The 12,783-nt window shown below is 38.2% G+C and overlaps 1 protein-coding gene across 1 annotated transcript in view; it reads left to right on the plus strand.

The window, feature by feature from the left end:
* The window catches only part of TBC1D16 (TBC1 domain family member 16), a 43,519-nt gene that overhangs the window by 16,519 nt on the left and 14,217 nt on the right, over positions 1–12,783 (plus strand). The window contains exons 4-6 of the mRNA XM_044300118.1: positions 404–592; positions 5,657–5,804; positions 7,156–7,320. Coding sequence (XP_044156053.1) covers positions 404–592; positions 5,657–5,804; positions 7,156–7,320 — 502 coding nt within the window. The remainder of the gene's footprint in view (positions 1–403; positions 593–5,656; positions 5,805–7,155; positions 7,321–12,783) is intronic.

The following is a 12,783-nucleotide window of genomic DNA, read 5'->3' on the forward strand; positions in this document are numbered from 1 at the left end:
GGGATTTCAGTAACATTTTGGCGTGACCTGTCCACACGGGAATTCCGCGGTATGACCAATGTGGGAACGGCCCCTAACACTTCTGTCTCGAGCTGTTCCTCCACTGTGTACTCCGCTCCCCTACTGGAGTAAGACTGCGGCGATTTCTGCTAATTTTGAAAAAGTCGCAGTTGATCAGTCTGGAGTGAAATTAATTAATATAGCTAGCCACGCCCACTTTTCAAAACTGGAATAAGTGGCGCCAAAATGCAAATTGTTGCAAATAAGCCCAAAAAGTCGCAAGGCGCAGTTTTACCTCGCCAGGCTCCTGGGGTGCAGGCAGTGATAAATGGTGGTCTGCATCTGTCGTTTTCACACGGGAATCAATGTACTGATGTTTGTCCTCTTTGTGTCCTCTGGCCAGACAAGAGGCGGACCGCCACGTGGCCTGCTATGCGTCCAGTCCAGATAACCTCTCCCAGTGCTCAGACATGAATGGCCGCGGGAGCCCCGCTAAATGGGAGGAGCAGCAGAAGCTCCTGGCTCTGGAGCAGACCTGTGGAGTCTTCCGGGTAGATTTGGGCCAGATGCGTTCATTGCGACTCTTCTTCAGGTGGGTCGAAAGTGGTCAGAAAAGTTTTTTTTTGGTGGTGGTGGGGCATGTAAACTTTAAACTCCTTTTTTATTTTTTTTTGTCTTGCAATGATGCTCTGAAGTTTCACTGTGTTCTGCATCTGACTATCTGTGGATGTAATGGCTGTGTATGGAAGCGGTGCGCACCTTTTACCGTATGTTCACACCTGAGCGTTTTACAGCGCGTTCCTACGCAATGTAAAACGCTCAACAAGGAGAAACCAATGCTTCCCTATGGGAATGGTTCTCACCTGGGCGTTTTACAGCGCGTACGATCGCGCTGTAAAACGCCCGACGCTCAAACAAGTTCTTGAGCTTTTTTGGGGCATTTTGTCGCGCGTTCCCGCACATAGATATTCGGGAACGCGCAACAATGGGCGTTCGCTTGTCTCTGTATGCGCGATTGTAAACGCCGGTACAATCGCGCATACAGAGCGCTCCTTTCAGAACGCTCAGGTGTGAACCCAGGGTTAGTCTATGGCCTGCTGTAATGTGGATGAGTTTTGGAGACCTAAAATCCGGCCCAACTGCAGGTCTAATGACCCAAACGTAAGGGGGTATTCCGATTATATTACGTTATCCCCTAGCCACAGGATAACTATTAGATAAGTGGGGGTCATTTGATGGCAGTCCTGGTGGCCTTTTGCAAGCCAACTGTTGGCATAGAAACAACCCCCTGCCCCCCATTGTTAGGCCCTACCATGGCACCCCATCAACACCCTGTGATCACCTCACAAAGGGGGTCACTGGGGTAGTCACTGACCTCTCAAGCCCCTTAGATGCTGTGGTCACTATCGGATGTGGCATCTGAGGGGATAAAAGGCCAGGATTGGTGTTGCCTCTGATCTTGGCATTTGTAACTGGACCATGGTTGTATGTAACCTCCCTGCATTGTCTGTTAGGCCTCATGCACACGACCGTTGTTGTGGTCCGCTGTTCCGTTTTCCGTGATTTTCTGCGGACCCTTTCAATCGGGAAAATTCGGAAAATGCACCGTTTGTCATCCTCGTCCGTGATCCGTGCTTCCAGTCCGGGAAAAAAATAGGACATGTCCTATTTTTTTCACGGACAACGGTTGGTGGACCCATTCAAGTCAGTGGGTCCGTGAAAAACCACGGAGGCACACAAGATTGTCATCTGCGTCCGTGATCCGTGTCCTTTTTTTTCCTATCATTTGCAAGGCAAACTTGACTTAGATTTTTTTTTCTATTTCCTTCATGTCTGGGGGTCCTCCGAAAATCAAGGAAGACGCACGGAAACAAAAACGGACACGGATCACGGAACAACTTTTTGCGGAAAACATACTGTCGTGTGCATGAGGCCTAACTTAAAATGATGATGTATTTGGCATACAAAAGCATAATATACAACACGTGTACATATATAATGTAATATACAACACGTGTACATACATAATATAATGTAATATACAACACACTCACATACATAATGTAATATACAACACGTGTACATACATAATATAATGTAATATACAACACACTCACATACATAATGTAATATACAACACGTGTACATACATAATATAATGTAATATACAACACGTGTACATACATATATAATGTAATATACAACACTCACATACATAATGTAATATACAACACGTGTACATACATAATATAATGTAATATACAACACACTCACATAATGTAATATACAACACGTGTACATACATAATATAATGTAATATACAACACACTCACATAATGTAATATACAACACGTGTACATACATAATATAATGTAATATACAACACACTCACATACATAATATAATGTAATATACAACACGTGTACATACATAATATAATGTAATATACAACACACTCACATACATAATATAATGTAATATACAACACAGTCACATACATAATATAATGTAATATACAACACACATACATAATATAATGTAATATACAACAGTCACATACATAATATAATGTAATATACAACACACTCACATACATAATGTAATATACAACACGTGTACATACATAATATAATGTAATATACAACACGTGTACATACATAATATAATGTAATATACAACACAATCACATAATATAATGTAAAATACAACACACATACATAATATAATGTAATATACAACAGTCACATACATAATATAATGTAATATACAACACACATACATAATATAATGTAATATACAACACAGTCACATACATAATATAATGTAATATACAACACACATACATAATATAATGTAATATACAACACACACATACATAATATAATGTAATATACAACACTCACATACATAATATAATGTAATATACAACACACTCACATAATGTAATATACAACACGTGTACATACATAATATAATGTAATATACAACACACTCACATAATGTAATATACAACACGTGTACATACATAATATAATGTAATATACAACACACTCACATACATAATATAATGTAATATACAACACGTGTACATACATAATATAATGTAATATACAACACAGTCACATACATAATATAATGTAATATACAACACACACATACATAATATAATGTAATATACAACACTCACATACATAATATAATGTAATATACAACACACTCACATAATGTAATATACAACACTCACATACATAATATAATGTAATATACAACACACTCACATAATGTAATATACAACACGTGTACATACATAATATAATGTAATATACAACACACTCACATAATGTAATATACAACACGTGTACATACATAATATAATGTAATATACAACACACTCACATACATAATATAATGTAATATACAACACGTGTACATACATAATATAATGTAATATACAACACACTCACATACATAATATAATGTAATATACAACACGTGTACATACATAATATAATGTAATATACAACACGTGTACATACATAATATAATGTAATATACAACACGTGTACATACATAATATAATGTAATATACAACACAATCACATAATATAATGTAAAATACAACACACATACATAATATAATGTAATATACAACAGTCACATACATAATATAATGTAATATACAACACAATCACATAATATAATGTAAAATACAACACACATACATAATATAATGTAATATACAACAGTCACATACATAATATAATGTAATATACAACAGTCCATACATATAGATTATACCATAGTAATATAAGTATACAACACAACATACTAATATAATGTATATACAACACGTGTACATACATAATATAATGTAATATACAACACACTCACATAATGTAATATACAACACGTGTACATACATAATATAATGTAATATACAACACACTCACATAATGTAATATACAACACGTGTACATACATAATATAATGTAATATACAAACACCCTCACATACATAATATAATGTAATATACAACACACTCACATACATAATAAATGTAATATACAACACAGTCACATACATAATATAATGTAATATACAACACACATACATAATATAATGTAATATACAACAGTCACATACATAATATAATGTAATATACAACACACTCACATACATAATGTAATATACAACACGTGTACATACATAATATAATGTAATAACAACACGTGTACATACATAATATAATGTAATATACAACACTCACATACATAATATAATGTAATATACAACACGTGTACATACATAATATAATGTAATATACAACACAATCACATAATATAATGTAATATACAACACACTCACATACATAATATAATGTAATATACAACACAGTCACATACATAATATAATGTAATATACAACACGTGTACATACATAATATAATGTAATATACAACATGTGTACATACATAATATAATGTAATATACAACACGTGTACATACATAATATAATGTAATATACAACACTCACATACATAATATAATGTAATATACAACACGTGTACATACATAATATAATGTAATATACAACACGTGTACATACATAATATAATGTAATATACAACACGTGTACATACATAATATAATGTAATATACAACACACATACATAATATAATGTAATATACAACACACATACATAATATAATGTAATATACAACACACACATACATAATATAATGTAATATACAACATGTGTACATACATAATATAATGTAATATACAACACTCACATACATAATGTAATATACAACACGTGTACATACATAATATAATGTAATATACAACACACACATACATAATATAATGTAATATACAACATGTGTACATACATAATATAATGTAATATACAACACTCACATACATAATGTAATATACAACACGTGTACATACATAATATAATGTAATATACAACACAGTCACATACATAATATAATGTAATATACAACACACATACATAATATAATGTAATATACAACACACACATACATAATATAATGTAATATACAACATGTGTACATACATAATATAATGTAATATACAACACTCACATACATAATGTAATATACAACACGTGTACATACATAATATAATGTAATATACAACACTCACATACATAATATAATGTAATATACAACACGTGTACATACATAATATAATGTAATATACAACACAATCACATAATATAATGTAAAATACAACACACATACATAATATAATGTAATATACAACAGTCACATACATAATATAATGTAATATACAACACACATACATAATATAATGTAATATACAACATGTGTACATATATAATGTAATATACAACACAGTCACATACATAATATAATGTAATATACAACACGTGTACATACATAATGTAATATACAACATGTGTACATACATAATATAATGTAATATACAACACAATCACATACATAATATAATGTAATATACAACACAATCACATACATAATATAATGTAATATACAACACGTGTACATACATAATATAATGTAATATACAACACATACATAATGTCATAATAGACAATACGTGTACTTACCTAATACACATCAGGTTTTTGTTTGTTTTTTCGTAGTGATGACGCTTGCACCTGTGGACAGTTGGTGATCGCCAGCAGGGAAAGTCAATACAAGGTTTTCCATTTCCATCACGGTGGACTGGGCAAGTTATCCGAAGTTTTCCAACAGTGGAAATATTGCCGTGAGGCTCAACTCAAGGAGAAGGTGAGAAGGAATGAAATTTGAAAATAATATAACGGGTAAGGAGCGAGTACCGTTCCTAATGGCGAAAACGGAAGCAAAAAATGTGCCATATGATTCTATATTATTTATTGAGGGGCTGCTTTGTTTTTTTTATTAGACACAATTTTCTGCAGGGAAGGTTAAGCACTGACTAGCCTCCAAATAGTGGGCGTTTAGGTTGTGAGTCATACTCGCCTTACCAAGACCCCACTGCTCCCATTTTAACTCCGGAAATAATCGCTCAGCCAATCACTGGCCACAGCGATAACTGTTTTTGCCAATTATTGGCTGGCTAGTCGTTTCCTGCATGTTGAAAGGAACAAGGAAGTGGAGACTGAAGGAGACCTGGAAGCATCAGTACGTGCGGGGTGATAAGGCGACTATGACGTATTTTATACCATTCTGAGCCTCTCGGAATCTTCAGGTCCAGAGTGACGAGGCTGACAGTAACCTTACAGTGTGGCCAGCGTTCCATCAGACTTTCCACATGCCACTGTGACATGTCAGAAGGTCCGATCGGTGGAGGCCCTGGTGCTGAGACCCCCACTTATTGCTCAGATGAAGGGGCAGAAGCTCTTGGCTGAGTACTGTGTCCTTTCAGCTGTGATCTTCTTTTCTTCCCGCTCTTCTTGGAGTCATATATACATATACATATATATAAACATTTTTTATTTTATTTTTATTTTTATGGTCCCCTACACCACATACTTGGCTCTCTTTCAGCTGACCACTTCTTCTGCACTTCCACTTCAGTGATCCGTAGGGTTGGCCTCCACCAATCAAAATTTCTGAATTATCGGTATCTAGTTGCCAACAGTTCTTCAAAAGGGTAGGTAGGGGGGTAGCGTTTGTATAAATTTGCCTCAAAGTGACTGATTTATAGGAGTTTCCTGTATGTTTCAGCATGGTTCTGAAGTCGGGGAGGTGCTTAGAGGTCCCAGGATATGCTGACAAGTGTTCATTGTCTCCTTAGTGACTGTACACTGTCAGTCAGTCGGCAATTACTGTAGAAACCTGGCCGCCTGCAGTTCCATTCTGACGAGACAATAAGCAGCCAATCTCTTAGATATTAGACAGTAGCAGTCTCCAGAAATTTTCATCTGAAGGCTTAAGGCCTACGTGCTTGGAATCATTCAGTTTTTTTCCACGTGCTATACAGGGTTTTATACCTCAGGAGTCAGGACACTAACATTTGTGGTCATTTTTAGGTACTGAGAAGGAAACAAATAGGGTTTCTTCCCCACTTCTTCTCAGGAATTGTTTTTGAACGTCCAATATTGCATTGCATCTAATCTTGAGTTTTCTTGAGAATTTTCTTATTTGCTCCACTCAGGTCTCTGAGGAGAAGACATGTCTGCATTTCTCAATTCAAAGACCAAGTGTCCTCTCCTCTGAATCGCATCCTGAAGAAGGCATATACCAAAGACTGAACGTCACAAGGTGGTTGCAGCATCTTAATGAAGCCGGACAGGTGGAAGAGGAATATAAACTGCGGAAGGTAGCAATGGCTAGAAATATACCGTATATCTTGGCTATTTTGGAAAAACTTCAATGTGTGAGGCCTAAAGTGGTTGTCCCCTTTTGTCATATTGATGAAGTGAGGATCTAGACACCATCAGTGCACTTTACTAGTTTTAAGCTAAAAATAACTTTTCCAGTTGGTCTTTATTAAAAAAAATTCAGCGGTTTTTGAGTTATATGGGTTAAAAATCTGTCTGTTTTGTAGAATATCGAGATGACGGCCAATGCCTTGTCTTTGATCTCCTGACCTGATAAACTCACATTTAAGCCATATTATCCGTTTGATAGGATTTTAGCTATAATAAGGTCAAAAGATCAGAGATCAGGCTTGACATATGTGCCAGGCCAAAGAAGTGATACTCTGCCAACAGACTGATTTTTAACCCCTGTATTTCAATAACGGCTGAAAAAAGTGTTTAATAAATGGGAACTGAAAAAAAAAAATGTATTTTAGCCCAAAATTAGTAAAATGGAATTTAAAAAAAATGCTGAGAAGATGTCCATAGCCTTTAAAGGATATTTCTGTGTCTATGGAAATTATAGTAGTTGTACGAAACATTTAAAAAGGAAAAAAAACAAAACAAAAAACAATGCTTAAGACCGGCTAGGACCACCAGAGCATCAGCGCTGGATCGGCAGAGTTTTTAAAGATGTTTTTGTAGAGCATTCCTGCAGCCGCTTCTTCAGCTCTCGGACAGCCCCCTTAGCATTGGCTGAGAAGAGTTTTGGATAAATTATATTATTTTAAGTATTTCATCATTCGGTTTTTCATGTCTGTGCACTTTTATGCTGAGTGCTCTTGTCATGGCTGAAGCACAATTATTTTTTTTTTTTTTTACCTTCAGAGCAGCCAGCAGCAGTAATCATTCCCTTGTTATGTCCTCATCCGCTGAGGTTGATCCACTAAGCCGCTTGTCCAGAAGAGCAGCACTGCATCCTCACAAGTAGTCGGCGGTGAAAAGGATGTAGCAGAGCCAGAGAACCAAAACAGCTAAACTGTACACCCAGAAGACTGGAATAGCAGAGCTGACTTGGCAGTGTAGTTGTGGACTAGTGAAACGGCGTAAAAAAGACGTAGCGATGGACTGGAGACTGATATTGCAGAGTTGATGGAGCTGAGTGGAGTAGTTATGCTGATAAAGTGAGGTTAGTTGGCACAGAGTTGATGCAGCATGGCATGGTAGTTGTAACAGGGTTGATGCAGGGAAGCTGAGGTGGCAGTGGGGTTGTAGCAGTGTTAATGTAGAGGAGCTGAGGTGGCAAAGTGGTTGTCATAGTGTTAATGCAGCAGAGCAGAGTAGTTGAGCTGAGGTGGCAGGGTGGTTGTGGCAGTGTTAATGCAGAATAGTTGAGCACACTATGTCACGGACTGCCTGAATCAACAAGTGGCATCCCGCTGCTTGAGCTGGGCTCAGATAGTCCGGTGTAATGACATGATGGCTGCGCACTGGGTTGCCACAGCTCGAGAAGGAGAGTCAGGCATAGAGGAAGAGCATGGTGGCGCACAGCGCTGGAGCTGGGTATGTGAGTAAGGCCACGTTCATATCTCCGCTAAGATGTTCCAGCTGCCTGATCCGGCACAAATGCCAGCTGTTGGCCGGACCAAAAAACGCTGCATGCAAAAAAACCGCCAATAGGGATCTGGCAGTGATCTGTTGAATCCGGCAATGTCAGATGTGCTGAACTCTGTCAGGCTGCTCGCCAAGGGAACATGGCCTAACATCTCTCCAGGGATTTCAGAGGAGACATAATTGTTGTGTCCAGTAGGTGGCAGTATTACTGTGAGATGTTCCTTACTGCTGGTTTTGAAGCACCGTTCTGGTTTCCATATCAAGAAGGGACATTTCACCCCCCAACCTGCCCCCATGATGTGGTTTTATAAACTGTGCATGGAAGCATCCACCTCCTATCAATTACAGCACAGATTTATCATTGAAAACAATGGAAGGCGGATTATGACCAGATTCTGCACACACAAAAAAGCCTTTTGAACATACATTTAAAAGATACCTTCACCCTTGGTCTGCTTCTTTTTTTTTTTGCACTGGTGAGCATACTTACCTGATCCCCGCTGCTGGCTTGCGGTCCATCTCTGCCCCTTGAGTGCCGCAGGTCCCTCATCTCCCCGCGTCAACATACTCTTTGATTCGGGTCACGTGACTGCCGCAGTAGTGGCGTGTCACCCGTATGTCACGTCGCTGGGTCAACAGGAGCAGATTTGCAGAGCAGTCACCTGCTCATATCCACACCTTCAGCAGACATTACCAACTAGATCCGTCATCCAGTCAAGACCTGACGTTTGGAGAGACCTTCTGGGTAGTTAATTGGCATATCTCCTGCGGCGCTGTCATGGAGGATGACTGGGGGGAAATTAAATTAGAATTAGCTCTTGACGGTAATTTCATTTCTAGGATTCCTCGAGTACAGCACCGTTAGGCTCCAGTATAGTTACTGGCGGTGGGGAAGGGCTTTTTACCTCTCTGCCTGTCCCTATTAGACTGGGGCTACACAGTGACTCTGGCTCGTGACACTCCGCAGCCCAGCGATCGCCCTGTAGCGCTGTGTATGCCATCACAAGTATTCGCAACTGATGAAAGTGAATTTAGTTGCATTACGATCCGACAGTCGAAAGAAATCCCACCCTACCGGGTTTCTTGTGATGATTAAACGGTCACCGCAACTTGCAGGTCACAACATAAGCCAAGTCACTTTAGTAATGGTTACGGTACCTTCAATGCACAGTACATAGCTCTACGCTGCGATCTTCCTCTTGGTGACTCAGCCAAATCCCTGTATAGCTCCAGCCTTAGGGCTTCTCTCTTCTGCAGTTCGGCCATAGAGGATTCCTGGAAACCGAATTATCAGCAAGACCCAGTATGTATATATATATATATATATATATATATGTGTGTGTGTGTGTGTGTGTGTGTATATGTATGTATGTGTGTGTGTGTGTATATATATATATATATATATATATATATATATATATATTAGCAAATAAGGACGTTCAGGGCAGCACACCTTGTAAACAACCTGTAGTAATGGGTGCCAATGGTATTGCACTTTACCAAAGTGGTGTTCAATAGAAATAAATACACCGCAGCACTTCCAGTAGGTGAAAATAGTGGGATCCTTTTATTCACCCATGCAATGTTTCGATCCACTTGCTGGGACCATTTTCAGGCCATATACAGACGTGGACAAAATTGTTGGTACCCTTTGGTCAATGAAAGAAAAAGTCACAATGGTCACAGAAATAACTTTAATCTGACAAAAGTAATAATAAATTAAAATTCTATAAATGTTAACCAATGAAAGTCAGACATTGTTTTTCAACCATGCTTCAACAGAATTATGTAAAAAAATAAACTCATGAAACAGGCATGGACAAAAATGATGGTACCCCTAGAAAACACAGAACATAATGTGACCAAAGGGACATGTTAATTCAAGGTGTGTCCACTAATTAGCATCACAGGTGTCTACAACCTTGTAATCAGCCATTGGGCCTATATATATGGCTCCAGGTAATCACTGTGTTGTTTGGTGATATGGTGTGTACCACACTCGACATGGACCAGAGGAAGCAAAGGAAAGAGCTGTCTCAAGAGATCAGAAAGAAAATTATAGACAAGCATGTTAAAGGTAAAGGCTATAAGACCATCTCCAAGCAACTAGATGTTCCTGTGAGTACAGTTGCACATATTATTCATAAGTTTAAGATCCATGGGACTGTAGCCAACCTCCCTGGACGTGGCCGCAGGAGGAAAATTGATGACAAATCTAAGAGACGGATAATCCGAATGGTAACAAAAGAGCCTAGAAAGACTTCTAAAGAGATTCAAGGTGAACTTCATGCTCAAGGAACATCAGTGTCAGATCGCACCATCCGTCGTTGTTTGAGCCAAAGTGGACTACATGGGAGACGACCAAGGAGGACACCATTGTTGAAAACGAATCATAAAAAAGCAAGACTGGAATATGCCAAACTACATGTTGACAAGCCACAAAGCTTCTGGGAGAATGTCCTGTGGACAGATGAGACAAAAATCGAAGTTTTTGCCAAGGCACATCAGCTGTATGTTCACAGACGAAAAAATGAAGCATATCAAGAAAAGAACACTGTCCCTACTGTGAAACATGGAGGAGGCTCTGTTATGTTCTGGGGCTGCTTTGCTGCGTCTGGCACAGGGTGTCTTGAATCTGTGCAGGGTACAATGAAATCTCAAGACTATCAAGGAATTCTAGAGAGAAATGTACTAGCCAGTGTCAGAAAGCTTGGTCTCAGTCGCAGGTCATGGGTCTTGCAACAGGACAATGACCCAAAACACACCGCTAAAAACACCCAAGAATGGCTAAGAGGAAAAAATTGGACTATTCTAAAGTGGCCTTCTATGAGCCCTGACCTCAATCCTATTGAGCATCTTTGGAAGGAGCTGAAACATGCAGTCTGGAAAAGGCACCCTTCAAACCGGACACAACTGGAGCAGTTTGCTCATGAGGAGTGGGCCAAAATACCTGCTGAGAGGTGCAGATGTCTCATTGACAGTTACAGGAAGCGTTTGATTGCAGTGATTGCCTCAAAAGGTTGCGCAACAAAATATTAAGTTAGGGGTACCATCATTTTTGTCCATGCCTGTTTCATGAGTTTATTTTTTTACATAATTCTGTTGAAGCATGGTTGAAAAACAATGTCTGACTTTCATTGGTTAACATTTATAGAATTTTAATTTATTATTACTTTTGTCAGATTAAAGTTATTTCTGTGACCATTGTGACTTTTTCTTTCATTGACCAAAGGGTACCAACAATTTTGTCCACGTCTGTATATATGTGTATATATAGCCAGCACCGACCAAAGAATGAAAAAATGGGTGCAAGGCCCAATGGGAATAAGCTCACCCAATATGCAGGACACAAAAAGCGGGCAGCACTCCAAATTTGTGGAACAAAGAAAACTTTATTCACCCATGTGGCAAGGCAATGTTTCGGCAAAAAAAAAAAAAAAGGCTCTGGTATTGAGCAGAAACGTTGCCTTGCTACATGGGTGAATAAAGTTTTATATATACAGTACAGACCAAAAGTTTGGACACACCTTCTCATTCAAAGAGTTTTCTTTATTTTCATGACTATGGAAATTGCAGATTCACACTGAATGCATCAAAACTATGAATTAACACATGTGGAATTATATACATAACAAAAAAGTGTGAAACAACTGAAAATATGTCTCATTCTAGGTTCTTCAAAGTAGCCACCTTTTGCTTTGATTACTGCTTTGCACACTCTTGGCATTCTCTTGATGAGCTTCAAGAGGTAGTCACCTGAAATGGTCTTCCAACAGTCTTGAAGGAGTTCCCAGAGATGCTTAGCACTTGTTGGCCCTTTTGCCTTCACTCTGCGGTCCAGCTCACCCCAAACCATCTCGATTGGGTTC

The sequence above is a fragment of the Bufo gargarizans genome, chromosome 6 (assembly GCF_014858855.1).
Source record: "Bufo gargarizans isolate SCDJY-AF-19 chromosome 6, ASM1485885v1, whole genome shotgun sequence".
Lineage (NCBI taxonomy): Eukaryota > Metazoa > Chordata > Amphibia > Anura > Bufonidae > Bufo > Bufo gargarizans.